A 16,389-nucleotide genomic window follows, 5' to 3' on the forward strand; every position below is an offset into this window, starting at 1 on the left:
AATCTCAGGTCCTTTTGTGCCCAGCTGGCTTTGAACCTTGATCCTCAGATCTCAGCCTCCTGAGTAGCTAGGATTACAAGTCGCTAGCATCTTTTTTTTTTTTTTTTAAGATAATGTGCTCCTCTTAATGTAGTCTTTGCTGTTACCAATCAAAAACCCATCATAGCCAGGCACATGTCTCTAGGATTACGCCTGTAATCCTAGCCACTCAGGAGATTGAGATCTGAGGATTGCAGTTCAAAGCCAGCCCAGCACTAAACTCTGTGAGACTCTTATCTCCAACTAACCACTAGAAAACAGGAAGTGGGGCTGTGGCCAAGGAATAGGACCGTAGCCTGGAGCTGAAGAGCTTAGAGACAATGCCCAGGCCCAGGGATAGGGCAGTAACTTTGAGCTGAAGAGTTCAGGGACAGCACCCAGGCCCAGAGTTCAAGCCCCATGACTGACCAAGAAAACAAACAAACAAATAAAATCCTTTCAGTAGTGAATAATGAATTGAAGTCAGAATACAAAGCCTTGAGAAGGATAAGTTGGGAATTTTAAATTTAGGGTTTTTTGTTTGTTTGTTTGTTTTGGGTTTTTTTGCAGGCTCATGCCTATAATCCTAGATACTCAGGAGGCTGAGATCCGAGGATCAAGGTTCAAAGCCAGCTGGGCACAAAAGGACCTGAGACTTTTATCTCCAGTTAACATCTAGAAAACAAAAGTGGGGTTTGGCTCAAGGGTAGGGTAGTAGCCTTGAGCTGAAGAGCTCAGGGACAGCGCCTGCCCTGCCCAGGTGGAGTTCAAGCCCCATGACCCACAAAAAGGTGTTTTGTTTTGTTTTTTTTTAAGCCTGGATGTGGTGGCTCACACCTGTAATCCTAGCTACTCTGGAGGCTGAGATCTGAGGCTGGTTCAAAGCCAGTCCAAACGTTAAAAACTATGAGTCTTATCTCCAATTAATCACTAGAAAAGGGGAAGTGGCTCTGTGGCTCAAGGGATAGAGCTGTAGCCTTGAGCTAAAGAGCTCAAGGACAACACCCAGGCCCAGAGTTAAAGCTCCATGACCCACCAAAAATAAATAACTAAATAAATGAAGTTTTTATTTAAACATCTTGTAAGTACAGACTTGAGTATTCGGTGGTTAACTGCATTATTAGAACTTTATGTCCCAAATGACCACACAAAATAATGGTTCTTGTATTTGTTTTTTTTGGTTTTTTTTGGTTTTTTTGCCAGTCCTGGGCTTGAGCTCAGGGCCTGAGCACTGTCCTTGGACTTTTTCAAGGCTAGAGCTCTACCACTTGAGCCTCAGCACCACTTCCGGCTTTTTTCTATGTATGTGGTACCGAGGAATCGAACCCGGGTATTCATGCATGCTAGGCAAGCACTTTAACCACTAGGCCAAACTCCCAGCCCCTTGTATTTGTTTTTAAAAGGCATGTTTTTAAAATAATCCTAGTTTGTATGTGGAAAGTATACTTAGCCTAAAAATGGGATCAGTTATATTTGCTCCAGCTAATAAAATAATTAGAACATCCCTCATTTTGTGAGAATAATTCTTAATGAAATAGTTATAAGTAAGTTAAATAAGAATGAAGGAAAGATTGTCTCAGCTTTGTCTTCTCAATTATTAATTAGTAATTATTGGTTTGTCTATATTATTCATTATATAACTATCACACCAATATGAAACTCTGGAAGTATTGGGTACAATGAAGTTAGAAGAGGAAAGTTCTCACTGAGTATATACTTCTTTAGCAGAAATTTTTGTCTGTTTCCACACTAATGCTACATTAGTTCTTGGAACTTCCTGACATGTAAACATTCAGTATTTCTAAGTGCTAATTATTGCTTTTATTCAATATACTTGAGGTTCTAGACAGCATAATAGAAAGAAAAGTAAAAGAAAAAAGATGTAGCAATTAAAAGCGAGAAACAAACACATTTTTAACACATAATGAACAACTGTGAAGGGCACTTGGTTTGACTTTTTTTCTTTTTTTTTTTTTTGCCAGTCATGGTCTTGAGCTGAGGGCCTCTGAGCACTGTCCTTGGACTTTCTCAAGGTTAGAACTCTACCACTTGAGCCTCAGCACCATTTCTGGCTTTTTTCTATGTATATGGTACCAAGGAATCGAACCCAGGTCCTCGTGCATGCTAGGCAAGCACTCTATCACTAGGCCAAACTTGACTTTTTTTCTTTCTTTTTTTTATCTTGGTTCAGATACTTACCCAGAGATCCGAATTCTGTACACAGAAATTTTAGGGTGGTTTGTAAATCAGTCTGTGTATATATACATACATGAAATGTCTTTGTAGAAGCATGCAGGAACTATGCTTACCAGTTTTGATTCTACAGCTTAATTTTGCTTATTTTCAGTTAAGGGAAAAGCGAGAATGTTATAGTATCTTTGCCTTAAATACAATAATAAAATTTAAAAAGCAAAAAAAAAACTTTGCCTTTATTAAGGTATTTTCTTTTCTCTTGTCTTCACTGTCCTTTTCTTTTTCCTCTTTGAATATTTTTATTTACTAAAATTCATTATCTAGTCATTCCTCAAAATGTTTTATCTTTTTCTTTACATTGTTTTTTGGTTTTTTTCTTTTTTGCCAGTTCTGGGGCTTAAACTTAGAGCCTAGATGCTGTCCTGGAGCTTTATTGTACTCAAGGCTAGCACTCTTCCATTTAAGCCACAGCGCCACTTCCCACATTTTCTGAGTAGTTTATTGTAGATAAGAATCTCATACTTTCCTGCCCAGGTTGGCTTCAAACTGTGATCCTCAGAACTCTGCCACCTGAGTAGCTAAGATTATGGGTGTGAGCCATAGGAACCCTGGTACATTATTGTTTTTATGTATGTAGTTAGACGTTTTCTTAAGCAAGGAAGCAACATAGCAATATAACCTGAAAATTATAATCAAGTATAAAACCTTGTGTTGACCTAAAGCCATATTTCTTTATCAGTAGAATTAGAATAGTTTGCAGGATGAGTTTATATTCCTTCATGGCTCCTAGCCAGTCATCTTTGTCATTACAAACACATATGTATCACCTATGAATGTTTTATAGTTTGGGGGCTTGTTTGAATAAGTATTATCATACTGTTATTTCACTTTCTTCTTAGGAATCTTGTTTAAAAAAATAAAGAAAAGAAAAGTGTAATTTTAACATACAGTATTTCCAAAAAAAATTCACAGTGTTTCAATATGTTGTAGCTGAAGGAGGCTGCCCAGATACTACTTTCATCGAAGATGCAGTTCATGTGCTCTTAAAAACTCGACGTATTCTCAAGTGTTCTTATCCATATGGATTTTTCTTAGAACCTAAAAGCACAAAGAAAGAAATTTTTGAACTAATGCAAGTAAGATACCTTTTTAAATTATATATTAAAAGCAGTAGCAGTTATTATGGAAACATGTTTTCTTCATTTTCAGCCATTTAACTAAGTTTTAACTAATATAGGTGTAACTAATAAAATAATTTTTTGTTTTTATCTTAAAATGGCTTTTAAATTAAGGTAAAGCAATTGAAATTTTCTTTATGTTTAAACATGAAACTGAAATTTGAGTGTTGTGTTGTTACTAATACTTTCTGTAGCATTCCTTTGTTTTCAACTAGTTGAGGTAGAACTATTTATTTCTGATTAGGTAATTATATTCCTGATTAGATAATACATCTATTTCTAAGTAGGTAAAATAAATTCTGCATTCAAAGATGAAATGAATAGCTTTGCATACTGGATTAGAAAGTTACTTTGTATTAGTATATTTTAAAAGTATAACCCCAAAGTTACAGTATTTAAAAAGCAAAAACCTCTAAGCTAGCCTCATATTACTGTAACCAACCAAATTGTACATGCCTCCTTTACTCTTTTTCTTCTTTTCAGTGGAGGTAAAGAGAGGCTCAAAAAGGGAGGAAGGAAGAGTGAACAAATCAGCCTTGGTATTCAATATGCACTATGTGGAAAATGAGCCTCTAGCCTTGAGAAAACCCAAGGACAGTGTTCAGGCCCTGAGCTCAAGCCCAGGACTGGCAAAAAAAAAAAAATCATTTGTTATTGATGTATAGTCTACATCATAGCAGTGTATTTTCTTATACAATGCCTTGAAATATAGAGGCTTCTTTGCCTGGACAAATTCTAAATTTCTTGTAGACAATTGTTAATACTCAATTATTTTTTCTTTAAAATTGTCGGGGTAATGTATAGAGGGGCTACTGTTACATTCATCAGGTAGTGGGTGCATTACTTCTTGCACATTGATACCCCTTCTTACGTTTTTGTCCCTGTTTCCCTCCCCCACCCCCTCCCAATTATCTTGTTTTCCCTCCTTCCCTTCCCTGTTTCAAATAAATAAACGTATATACAGTATACCAGATAACAAAGTCAGATACACAAACCATATAAGAATAACCATTAGGGGAATGAAAGAGAAAAGAAATAAGAACAACAATCACAAAGATAAACCTCTTGTTACTTTTTCTTTTTTTTTAATGTCAGTCATGGGGCTTGAACTCTAGGTCTAGGTGCTGAGTCTGGGTACTGTCCCTGGACTCCTCACTTAAGGCTAGTTCACTCTACCACTGGTAGAGCAATACTTCTGGTTTCCTGGTGGTTTATTGGAGATAAGAGTCTCACAGACTTCCCTGCCAGGGCTGGCTTCAAACTTGATTCTCAGATCAAAGTCTCCTGTTCTGTGTCTTATCAACTGCTTGCTGCTTTTCTTTTCTTCTTTTTCTTTCTTTTTTTTTTTTTTTTTTTTTTTTTTTGGCCAGTCCTGTGGCTTGAACTCAGGACCTGAACACTGCCCTTTGACACATTTTTGCTCAAGGCTAATGCTCTTCCATTTGAGCCATAGCACCACTTCCAGCTTTTTCTGTGTATGTGGTACCAAGGAATCAAACCCAGGGTTTCATGAATGCACTCTACCACTAGGCTACGCTCCTGACCCGTTTGCTGCTTTTCTTGAATTTACTATGTTTCCTTCTTAACCTAGAGAAATGTACAAAATAGAAAACATGTTTGAAAATTTTTTTTCCAAAATTCTGGTTTATTTCTGACTTCAAAAAGGGTTAGATTTAAATAAGAAACTAGTCTGGATTTGTTACAACTATTCATTCATCCTATAAGGATTTTTTTCCTCTTCTTCCCCTAGACAGACCTAGAAATGGTCACTGAAGACCTTGCCCAAAAAGTCAATAGGCCTTATCTTCGCACACCCCGCCACAAGATCATTAAGGCAGCATGCCTTGTACAGCAGAAAAGGCAAGAATTCCTAGCATCTGTGGCTCGAGGAGTTGCTCCTGCAGACTCTCCAGAAGCTCCTAGGCGCAGGTAAAAAAGATGTGCACTGAGCTATGTGCCAGCACTGTTATTTTTGTATTCAAGTCACATATTCCTAAAAGGTATTTATACCTCAAATATGAATAGCTGATAAAATTTATGTTCATTCTTTTTGGTTATTTTTTCCTCAGTACCTGCTATTTTTCTTGGTGATTTTGTCTAGCAGTTTTTCAGACTAAATTAGGCAATATTAATTTCACATTTCAGGTGATATAATGGCAGTCTCAAACATTTTAGGGTCTAGAATTTAGAAACTTTGTCTTGTTATATGCATATTTGTAATTTTGTATTAAATTATAAATAAATGAGAAACTTGACATTAGTAAAACTATATAAGTGATCCCTATTTATCTTTTAAAAATAAAGAGCAGTTCTGGTTATTTTGTATTAGATGCTATTTATACTACTTTTATTATAATCTGGAATCTATTTTGTTATTTGCAAGAATTATAAGAATTATGAGCACAAGCCTGAACTGTAATTGCATGCCTGTAATCCTAGCTTCTGAGGTGACAGAGATCTGAGGATCACAGTTTGAAGCCATTCTAGGCAGGAATATCCATGAGCTGTGGCTCGAAGTGGTAGAGTACTAGCCTTGAGCAAAAGAGCCTGAGTTCAAACTCCATGACCAACAAAAGAATTATAAGCATTTGAAATTCCTCTAGCTCTGTTATTTTTACATAAATATTTGTAAGGTATTATTTAATTATAAAATAAAAAGTAATTATATAATACTTTGTTAAAATACAATGTTTTCCCATCATTTATAATTTTAATAATCTACTATAAATAATTATTAAGCAAATTTTAAGCAAATAAAAGTTATTAAAAGGACAGGAGTCTGGTTGCTTGTACTTTATAGTACTGTTAATAAATCAAATGGTATGTCTAATTTCTTTGTAGCTTTGCTGGTGGCACATGGGATTGGGAATATTTAGGATTTGCATCACCTGAGGTAATTGTTATGGGGGTTGTGGCATTGGTCTGTTTTTGTATTTTTCCTTAGTGTAACCCTATTTGCATTTGCATGCTCCTTTGGTCTAAATCCTACTGAGTCTATCAATAATACTGTCTCTTTTATTGGTAACAAAAAATTCAACTATTGATTTTATTGGATTTTCATATTGTTAAACACATTCCTTTTTATTACTTAATAAACAGGCATATTTGCAAGATAAATTTTTGAAATATATCTTCTAATTAGCACCAGAAATTTTGTAAATGCACACAATGGAAATGTGTTTTTAGTTATGTTATTCCATTCTGAATCTGTTAAAAGAAACTAAATGGCAGTATCTTTTGGAAGTCACTGTAAAATTCTGATAAAATTTATTGTATTCAGGTAGTAAGATAGAAGACTTCACAATAATGTGAAAGAAACAATTTCTTTTTGCTTGCCTCTAAGACTTCACTCTTCATATTATTTTTTGTTGGTCTTGTTATTACTGTTATGTCATTTTAAAATATAGAAGTCCTGAAACACTTTACCGATAGGACACGTGCCAAATAAAAATAAGACTGAGTGAAAGTTTTAGTCATGTAGCTTTCTGAAGTTTAAATTGCCACTGTCAATTTTTTATTTTAACAGTTCTCTCCATTTCTCTCTCCCCTTTGCTCTTTCTAAAAATGAAATTACATTTAATATGTATATATATGTATATATTTATATATATATATCATAATGATCCTTCAACTCAATTCTGAAGAGACAGAATAATGAAACCTTCACATTTACAGACCATTTGATTTCAGAAAACAACAACAACAAAAACAAAAAACAGTGAAAGTGATCATTATCCAGAAATGACAGTAGTTTCTTTAAATCAGATACCTTTCTGCTACTGAGGATACTTGTACTCATCCTATGGCCTTTTGTATTCATAAAGACATGCACCAAAGGAATGATTTGAAAAAATAGTTACTTTCAAAAAACAATGGACGTTTTTAATTTGCTTAAATTGCAAACGAAATAATAATAACATACTTTAAAATTTTCTGTTATAGGTCCAGGAACATAGCCTAGTGGTAGAGTGCTCACCGAGCATATACAAAGACCTAGGTTCATTTCCTCGGTACCACGTTCATAGAAAAACTCTGAAGTGGTACTGTGGTTTCAGTGGCAGAGGGCTAGCTTTGAGCAAAAAATGTCCAAGGACAGTGCGCAGACTCTGAGGTCAAGCCCCAGGACTGGCAAAAAAAAAAAAAAAATTATAAAACAAATTAAGAACCTTCTTCTTTCCTTTCTTGATCCTGAACTTATTTTTCTATGTTGTAATGACAATTTGGGAGATATTATATAAAATTTCCTCCTTAAAGGTAAAATAAATAGTCTTAATTTACTTAAAAGAATGAACAGTTTAGTAAAAGGTGGAACCTTTATCATTGTATTAGTATCATCTCATAGGTCCTGATTCTGATATCATTTTAGGAATCTGGTAATATTTGGGCCTGCTAATATGACTGTCACTTAAATTTGGTTTTGAGTTGATAAAATTGACAAAAATTATTTAATTCACTTTTTTTTAATGTCTTTGGCATACTGAAATCAAAAAAATTTTTTTTGGTGGTTTATGGGGCTTGAACTCTGAGCCTGGGCATTGTACCTAAGCTCTTCAGCTCAAGGCTACCACCCTACCCCCTGAGCCACAGCACCACTTCCTGTTTTTTAGTTATTAATTCAAGATAAAAGTCTCAGTGACTTTAGACTTTAGTGCCAGGGCTGGCTTTGAACCTCGATCCTCAGATCTCAGCCTCCTGAGTAGCTAGGATTACAGCGTGAGCCACCATGCCTGGCAGTCAAACATTTTTGTTAACTTTACTGCATCTAAAGAATCACCATCACATATGCTGATATTTTCAAATTCTCTATATTGTATGACTATCTCAAGTAACTATCAAAATTATATAGATTCTAGAAATAATATTACCAAATTCCAATAGAATTTTAGGTTGAATTTACATTTTTTACTGAAATTAATTCCATATTAACTTTGAATTAAATTGAATGAGGTCTTGACAGGCTTTAAATCTTATCTCACTAACTCTTAGACTATGTTCTTCCTTGATTGCCCTGGAGAAATCCAGAGAGGATTAAAGTATTCATTAAGGCACTAATGAAATTGGTACTTAGTAAATGCTGATTATATTTAAATTTTAAAACTACTGCCAACATTTTTTCTAATAAGTCTTAAGACTTTCTGTGTTTATATGCGCACACAGGCACCAGTACCAGATCTTTTTTTTTTTCTTCTTTCTTTTTTTCTTTTATTTATTTTTTATTGTAATTAGTAAAAGGGTTACATGATATTTGCCAGATAGAAGGTGCATTAATTCACATACATTGATACCCTTTCACATGTCTTGGTACCCATTCCCCTCCCCCCCCCACACCCCCCACCCGTCTTGGTTTTCCCCCCTTCCCTCCAGTACCAGATCTTGAACTCAGCCTTTCACTCTCACTTGGCTTTCCTTCTCACGGCTGACATTATACCAATAGAGCTATTCTTGCAATCCAGCATTGTCCTATTTAACTGGAAATTAAGTCTCACAGACTTTCTTGTTCAATGTAGCTTTCAACCAAAGTCATCCAGGTTTCAGTCACCTGAGTAGCTAGGATTGCAGACATGAGCCACTGACACCCAGCCAATTTAAGAGTTTTTTCATCTCTATGGCCTTAATATTCTCCAATCACTTGGAGAATCCTGACTAAGCATTTTCAAGCACTTACAGAACTTTATGATTCCTTGGAAACCTTCAGATACTTTTGTGAAAACTGTTCTTTTAAATCTCTTACATCATTAGAGAAGGACATTTTCAATCAGAAATAATTAGAAATATAATAGGTTTATATTGCATTTGTTTAAAAAAGATTAAAGTGTTATAATACCATTCACTCTTTGGTTTCTGTCTCAGTAGGATGCCTCCCACTTAATTAGAATCCAGTAAACGCAGGTAGAGGAAGAAATTTAAACAAATTTTAGAGTATACTCAGTGATAGAGTGCTTGCCATGTGTGCAAAAGCCCTATAATTGTAAAGAACATTCTCAAATAACTGATATAGTCATAAACCTGTAATATTTATCACTAGAAGATGCCACAGTGATTCTCTAAATTAGTCTTCTTAGGCTGGCACACACCCTACCTTATCTCTCATTTTCTATTCCTCTGTCACTATAATCTGCAAAGTACATTTATACCCAGATAATAGTGAATACTTACAGACTAGGGCCTTGGGGAACAACAAACCTACCTTAATGTGCTACCACAAATATAAATTAGTCAAAGACATTTGCTTAATCTAGGCCCTCTCTACATGCTAAATCAAAAACTTTTTTTTTTTTTTTTGCCAGTCCTGGGCTTAAGCTCAGGGCTTGAGCACTGTCCTTGGATTTTCTCAAGGCTAGAACTCTACCACTTGAGCCTCAGCACCACTTCTGGCTTTTTTCTATGTATGTGGTACTGAAGAATTGAACCTGGGTCTTTGTACATGGTACAAAGCACTCTACCACTAGGCCAAACTCGCAGCCCCTCAAAAGCACTTTTTTTACGTTGTAGGTAACATTACCTATTGGCTAATAGGAAAAGTCTGGTAATAATCTTATCTTGAAGCTAATCTAGCATTGTTCTTTTAATCTAGTCATTTGTCTTGTGAGACAAATGCCAGAGACCATAAAGTTCAATGTCTAGCAAGTAGCTAACCCTAGTTGTGTGGTCTGGGTTTTCTGTTATGTTCCCCTCCTTCCCACCTGTACATATATCAGTCACTTGTTAAAAACTAGACCTCCAAGGACAACCTAACAAGGTTGTTGTATTAATTATAATATTAGATAACATCAGGCATAAGTAGTAACACTGAGTTATCATCTTGTATTGAGGTTTGCAAGTACTCTGAATTTATTGACATACCAGTAATGGTTATTTGAAGTTTTTGTTTTTTACTTTTTGTCTTTGTTTGCTCTTCCCATTTCCCTGGCATGACACAACTTGAAGTTTCTTTTTGTACAAAGAATGTACACAAAGTCACACCATTTCCCCGTTGGCAAAAGTGTAGTTTATTTTATTTGCATTTTAAGAAATTGCATGCTCTCCTGTATTTTATAACCTTTGGTTTATGCAGGAATATGCTGAATTTCAGTACCGGAGGAGGCACCGGCAGCAGCGTCGTCGAGGAGATGTGCACAGTTTACTCAATAACCCTCCAGAGACTGATGAGCCAAGTGAAAGCACTTTAGGTGAGATATGGCATAATCTTAGTTCTCCTCACTTAATTTTCAAAATAACTGATGTCAATGTTTACAAGTTCATAATTTGAATACACAATAAAAGTGTAGATGCTTCTGTTGTCATAGGATACTAAAAACCAGATGGAGTGCGTACATAGGTTGTAGCTAGGTATCAGTGGCTCATGCCTGTAATCCTAGCTACTCAGGAGACTGAGATCTGAGGACAATGGTTTTATGCCAGCCTAGGCAGGAAAATCAACACCAGCCTTCAGGAAATCCCTGAGTTCAAGCCCTAGTACCAGCACACACAAAAAAAAAGAAAACAAAGAACACAGTTGGACATATCTGAGTTTATGATACTGTCTGTGCTGTAAATTAGCTGTATATCTTTGGTCAAGTCATCCTCTCTAACCTTCAGTTTCCTGAGACTAAAGAAAGCAATAATAATATCTCCTTGTAGAGTCATTGTGGATGCTAAATTAAGTCGCATATTTAAAACGCCTTCTAGGTACTCTGTAAATGATTGCTGTTGATACTGTCACTATGCTCAAAATATTTTATTCCTAGCCATAGTTTTCCTAGAGATAGTTTTTAAAGAAAAAGTCATTTTAATTACTTTTAAAGTGTTAAATTTATAGTGAAAACTATACAAACTAGCAGGGCACAGTGGCTCATGCCTGTAATCCTAGCTTCTCAGGAGACTGAGATCTAAGGATCAAGGTTCAAAGCCAGCCTGGGCACAAAAGGACCTGAGATTTTTATCTCCAATTAACCTCTAGAAAAAACAGGAAGTGGGGCTTGGCTCAAGGGTAGGGTGTGTAGCCTTGAGCTAAAGAGCTCAGGAACAGCGCTCAGGTCCAGGGGTAGGGCTGTAGCCTTGACAGTGCCCAGGCTGAGTACAAGCCTCATGACCCACAAAAAAAAGAAAGAAAATATACAAACTATGATGTCAGGTACTAAAGATTTACTCTTCAGGGTATTGCAGTACCCAAAAATCCTTAAGAGATCCAAAGAAAAATGAAAGAGGAATCAGTATAGCCCTTGTGCCCTTAAAAAGAAAACCATATAAAGAACAAACATGTAAAAGCAAGCATGGATCCAAAGTGATTGTAGAAAGTGTATATTATTGCTGGCATGAAACTAAGTTGTTGAGAAATACTGGAAAGATCAAGAGAATATCTATAGGAACACAGGTTTTTCCCTAGCACTGAAGGAGAAATTGCCAAGTTAAATAACAAAATATATGGAAAAAGATGAAAACTAAGTTGTCACTATACTGTCTGTGGTCTCACTTGCTTTGAAACAGATATCCCAGAGGGTGGCAGCAGCCGTAGGCTAGGTGCATCTGTGATAAGTTCTGCATCTATGAGTATGCTGCACAGCTCCTCTCTGCGTGACTACACCCCTGCCAGTCGCTCTGAAAACCAGGATTCTCTTCAGGTAGCCTTGCTATATAGCCTCATTACCTGTGCCTTTGCTCTTTTTCTGTTTAACTTTTACTTCTCCTCTTTTACTTTTCTTACCTCCCCTTTTTTTCTTGCACTATAATATAATTTGTCTTAGAGATATTATATAAGAAACGATTCCTGGGGCCAAGAATGTGGCCTAGTGGTAGAGTGCTTGTCAAGCATGCACAAAGCCCTAGGTTTGGTTCGTCAGTACCACATACACAGAAAAAGTCAGAAGTGGTGCTGTGGTTCAAGTGATAGAGTACTAGCCTTGAGAAAGCCGAAAGGCAGTGCTCAGGCCCTGAGTTCAATTCCCAGGACTGGTAAAAAGAAAAGAGTCCTGTATTTCACATTTATCTTAGGTTATTTTTCCCCTTTAACATAGACAAAGAAAAATTATAAAATATAAATATATGCGATGATTTGAATAGATAAAAGTAATTATTTGTTCAATAAAGGAAAAATGGCAAATCTGATTAAGTTAAATTGTTTTCCCTTTGGTCAAATTTTGGGGGGGGTTGTTTTGTTATTTTTGTTGCTGTTGTTGTTGTTGTTGTTGTTTTTGCTTTTGCCAGTCCTGAGGCTAGAGCTCAGGGCCTGGGCACTTTCTTAAGGCTGAGCCACAGTACCACTTCTGGCTTTTTCTGTGTATGTGGTATGAAGGAATTGAAACCAGGGCCTCATACATGCTAGACAAGTACTCCACTACTAGGTCATGCTCCTGGCCCTTTGGTCAGATTTTAACATGGTTTTACTTTCTGTTACCTCAGGCTCTGAGTTCCTTAGATGAAGATGATCCCAATATACTTCTCGCAATTCAGCTGTCATTGCAAGAGTCCGGGCTGGCTGTTGAAGAAACCAGAGACTTCCTCAGTAATGAATCATCCCTAGGAGCAATAGGCACTTCTTTACCTTCCAGGCTAGACTCTGTTTCTAGGAATACAGATAGTCCACGGGCTACATTGAGTAGTTCTGAGCTATTGGAATTTGGTGACAGCCTTATGAGACTTGGAACAGAAAGTGACCCATTTTCAACAGACACCTTGAGTTCACACCCTCTCAGTGAAGCAAGAAGCGATTTCTGTCCCTCATCCACTGACCCTGACTCAGCTGGCCAGGACTCCAATATCAATGACAATCTTCTTGGCAATATCATGGCTTGGTTTCATGACATGAACCCTCAGAGCATTGCTCTGATTCCTCCAGCAACTACAGAAATCAGTGCAGAGTCTCAACATCCCAGAGACAAAGATAAGTCAGAAGGTGTGAGGGATATGGAACTGTTGCCACCAGAAGAAGATGCAGTGTTTGAAGATCCTGCTGTCAATGAAAGTGGAGGAATCCAGATAGAAGAGGATCCTTTGGAAGAGAATATTCTCGCTGGGGAAACATTGGCTCAAGCTGCTGAGAGTAATGTTGAGGCAGCCAACAGAGGGAATGGTTCAGATGCCTCAAGTCAAACACCTCACACTTCAAGGGACTGGCTTGACCAAGTACATTTAGTCTGAACTGCACACATGTGGGCGTGTAAAGAATGGCAGGTACAGATAGTATGCTAGGTGGAGTATGCTTTATAGAGATTTTGATCCACTTAATTCCAACCTAATTATACATCACTAATGTTAGAATTGAATACAAAAGAACCCCATTTAAGGTAGTTTCATCATCCATCTAACCTTATAGGGAGTTTCTTTTGTATATAATTGGGTAGCCTTTTCCCCTTTTTGCTGACCAAAAAAAAAAAAAGAAGAAGAGCAGGAGAAACACAAGTAAACAGGCTGTCTTCACATTCTAAGAAAATTCATTGCTCTGTTTAGCCTAGAGCTGGTAATACTTAAATTGAACATTTAAATCGAAGTCATACTCCCAGTCTTTGTGTGGCTTTCTCTTTAAAAAATACTAATAATTCATTTTAGAAACCTGGTTTGGATCAATGTGATAACATGTATGTCCTCAGTCTCTTTGTGCTCTTCCATAACTTTTTTCCCTTTTTGTCTAAGCAGTATGAAGTGAAGTATTCAAGGTTTCTCTCTAGTGTTAAAGTGTAATTAGTTTTTGTTTTCACATGAATCAAAGATCTCTTCTCATGTCTATTTACAGTCCAATTGTGCCAAACCTCTGACTTGTGCGCTGACTAGCAAAGCATTCAGGTATGCAGTATCCTACCGCGTGCTCCAGGGCAGTGTCGGCGTTCTTGGGAGTAAGAGGTGCCACTTGGTAGCAGTGATGTTCCAGAATTTAATGGCTTTTGTTGCCATGGAGACTGCATTTAAATAAATGTAGCCTGTAGCTTAAGTTAACTAAACCTAATGCTGCTGTTAAAAACAGTTTATTTTAATATTAAAATACAGTTGATTAGCAACAGCGGTGCTGTATTTTAAGAGACACTTTATTGGAAGTGCAATCATAGTTCTTTGTTTTCACAATTTTACAGTGCATTCTAATTACTAATGGGTGCAATTACTTTTAATGGTAAGTGTTTTATAAAATAGAAAAAAGTGGAGTTTTCATGAGTTAAAGTAAATCCCACGATTATAAAAAAATTCAATAAAACACCCTGCGCAACATGTTACTGTGCCTTTGCCTAACCTAAATGGATAGTTGCCAGATAAATAAGTTAGTAAGTCAAATTTCAATGTCTCTTCTGAAGTAACTATGCTATAAATTGCAAAGACCTCCATAAAACCACCCATGGCCTTGCCTTTACAGTAAGTACGACTAATTGTTCAGTTTGTTTTCCTAACGAGCAAATGCTGACACGTGTTTGTTCACTTGCACAATACTCATTTGCTGTGTGATTACTGTTTAGTATTGAAAAAAATCAACTTCCTAGTTATCAGTGTCTTATTACTGTGAAGAAACTACTGGTCTTAGTTGTAATTAAGATACAATGGTACAGTGTGTAATTAATACTAGAGTAAACTGTTGGAATGGCTGTTTACTTACATATTATCAAAACTAGCATAACATAAGTAAATGAGATATATACAGCACTCCATTTAATGTTTTGCCAGATCATCACCAGAAATCTACAGAAACCAGAATTTCTGTACTGAGTTTGTACAGGCAAGTAAGTCCTTGGCCAAAAATGTCATTTGAATATTGATATCCATGTGACTTGTGATTATAGTTGTTTACTTTTTTTTCTCTTAAGACCTGCTTTTGAAATACTCTTTTATTTTGAATTCATATGGCCAGGACACGTTATATATTAGAGTATTTAAAAACTCCCTAGGTCCCTTAAGAAAAACTGGGAATGGTTCCTAGGCAGTGGATATCAAAATTTGACATTAGTTTTTATTTCTAATGATTTATATCTAATTATTGGAAGCATTGATATCAATCCCTATTAAAATAGTGGGAAGAAATATTAACTACAGTGTATTACTGTATATGAAGGCAAAATAGTCTTATTAGTGGATTTTTACAAATTTATTTTGGATTAAAAATATTAACACCACTTAAGTTTTTAGACCAAGTTGTAACTCTTCCAGTAGGAAGAGTCTGCACCACATTGCGGCATCTTGCGCAGCCACGGTAAGGAGTAGGGGCCCCGTGTGAATATGGACGTGTTGGGTCCCGTGTCATTGCACTTGTGTGGTATCCTTTGTTCCAGTGCTGGTCTCTCCTAAGCATGAAAAGTTACCATTATCCAGTTTGTATTTCCTTCGTACATATTTTAAAAAACAACATAGTCATTGACTTTACAATTCAGTAATAAAGTTCGGCGAAGCCTATTTTGTAAACAAGTTAATTTTATAATGTAAAAAAATTAACCTTGACTTGTTATTTGCACTTTCATAGTCTATACTTGATACATTCCCACTTTATATACAGTAGGACTCTACAAACATGCAGATGTTTGGCCAAATGAATGCTGTTAATAATATGTAAAATTCTTTGATTAAACATTTATTACTTAAACTACTTCCATTTTGTCTCATTACATTATAGACTTTGTTTTAAGCAAGTCAGGAAGCTTTAACTTTCTTCATATTGAACATCTATAAAGGGATTCATTTAGTTCTTACATGTAGTTGATTAGTGTAATATTTTTACAGTAGCTCATTTACTAAGCACGTTGTATCCCAAAGAGAAACCTGATTAGCATTATGGAACAGTGTGCTTAAACAATATGACGTATGACTTCAGTGCTCAATTTTATTTTTCCCACTGCAGCTTTCAGGAGAATATGTTAAAATTTTGTTCTCAAAAGCCTAACAAACACACAAATATTCTACAACTTTGATATGTTCCTTTAATTGCTTAGGCATTTTTTCATATTAATAAAATAACCTACTTCTCCATAACTAATTTTCTGTTTCTTCTGAGTGACCAAATCACCCTTCAATGTCTGTCCTTAATGCACATATGTAATTTCAGATCACTAAG

General features: G+C 36.0%; 1 protein-coding gene across 9 annotated transcripts in view; it reads left to right on the top strand.

Moving 5' to 3' along the window:
- The window catches only part of Ankib1 (ankyrin repeat and IBR domain containing 1), a 167,792-nt gene extending 151,862 nt beyond the window's left edge, over positions 1-15,930 (top strand). For 8 of the 9 annotated variants that reach the window (XM_090333100.1, XM_090333096.1, XM_090333099.1 and 5 more), the window contains 6 exons: positions 3,202-3,347; positions 5,140-5,318; positions 6,231-6,282; positions 10,444-10,558; positions 11,856-11,989; positions 12,768-15,930. In XM_090333100.1, coding sequence (XP_090189226.1) covers positions 3,202-3,347; positions 5,140-5,318; positions 6,231-6,282; positions 10,444-10,558; positions 11,856-11,989; positions 12,768-13,505 — 1,364 coding nt within the window. In that variant the 3' untranslated portion in view covers positions 13,506-15,930. The remainder of the gene's footprint in view (positions 1-3,201; positions 3,348-5,139; positions 5,319-6,230; positions 6,283-10,443; positions 10,559-11,855; positions 11,990-12,767) is intronic. The other variant, XM_090333101.1, reaches the window with a different exon arrangement.
- The last annotated feature ends 459 nt before the right edge of the window (positions 15,931-16,389 follow it).

This window comes from Megascapheus bottae, chromosome 5, assembly GCF_031878675.1.
Source record: "Megascapheus bottae isolate mThoBot1 chromosome 5, mThoBot2.hap1, whole genome shotgun sequence".
Classification (NCBI taxonomy): Eukaryota; Metazoa; Chordata; class Mammalia; order Rodentia; family Geomyidae; genus Megascapheus; species Megascapheus bottae.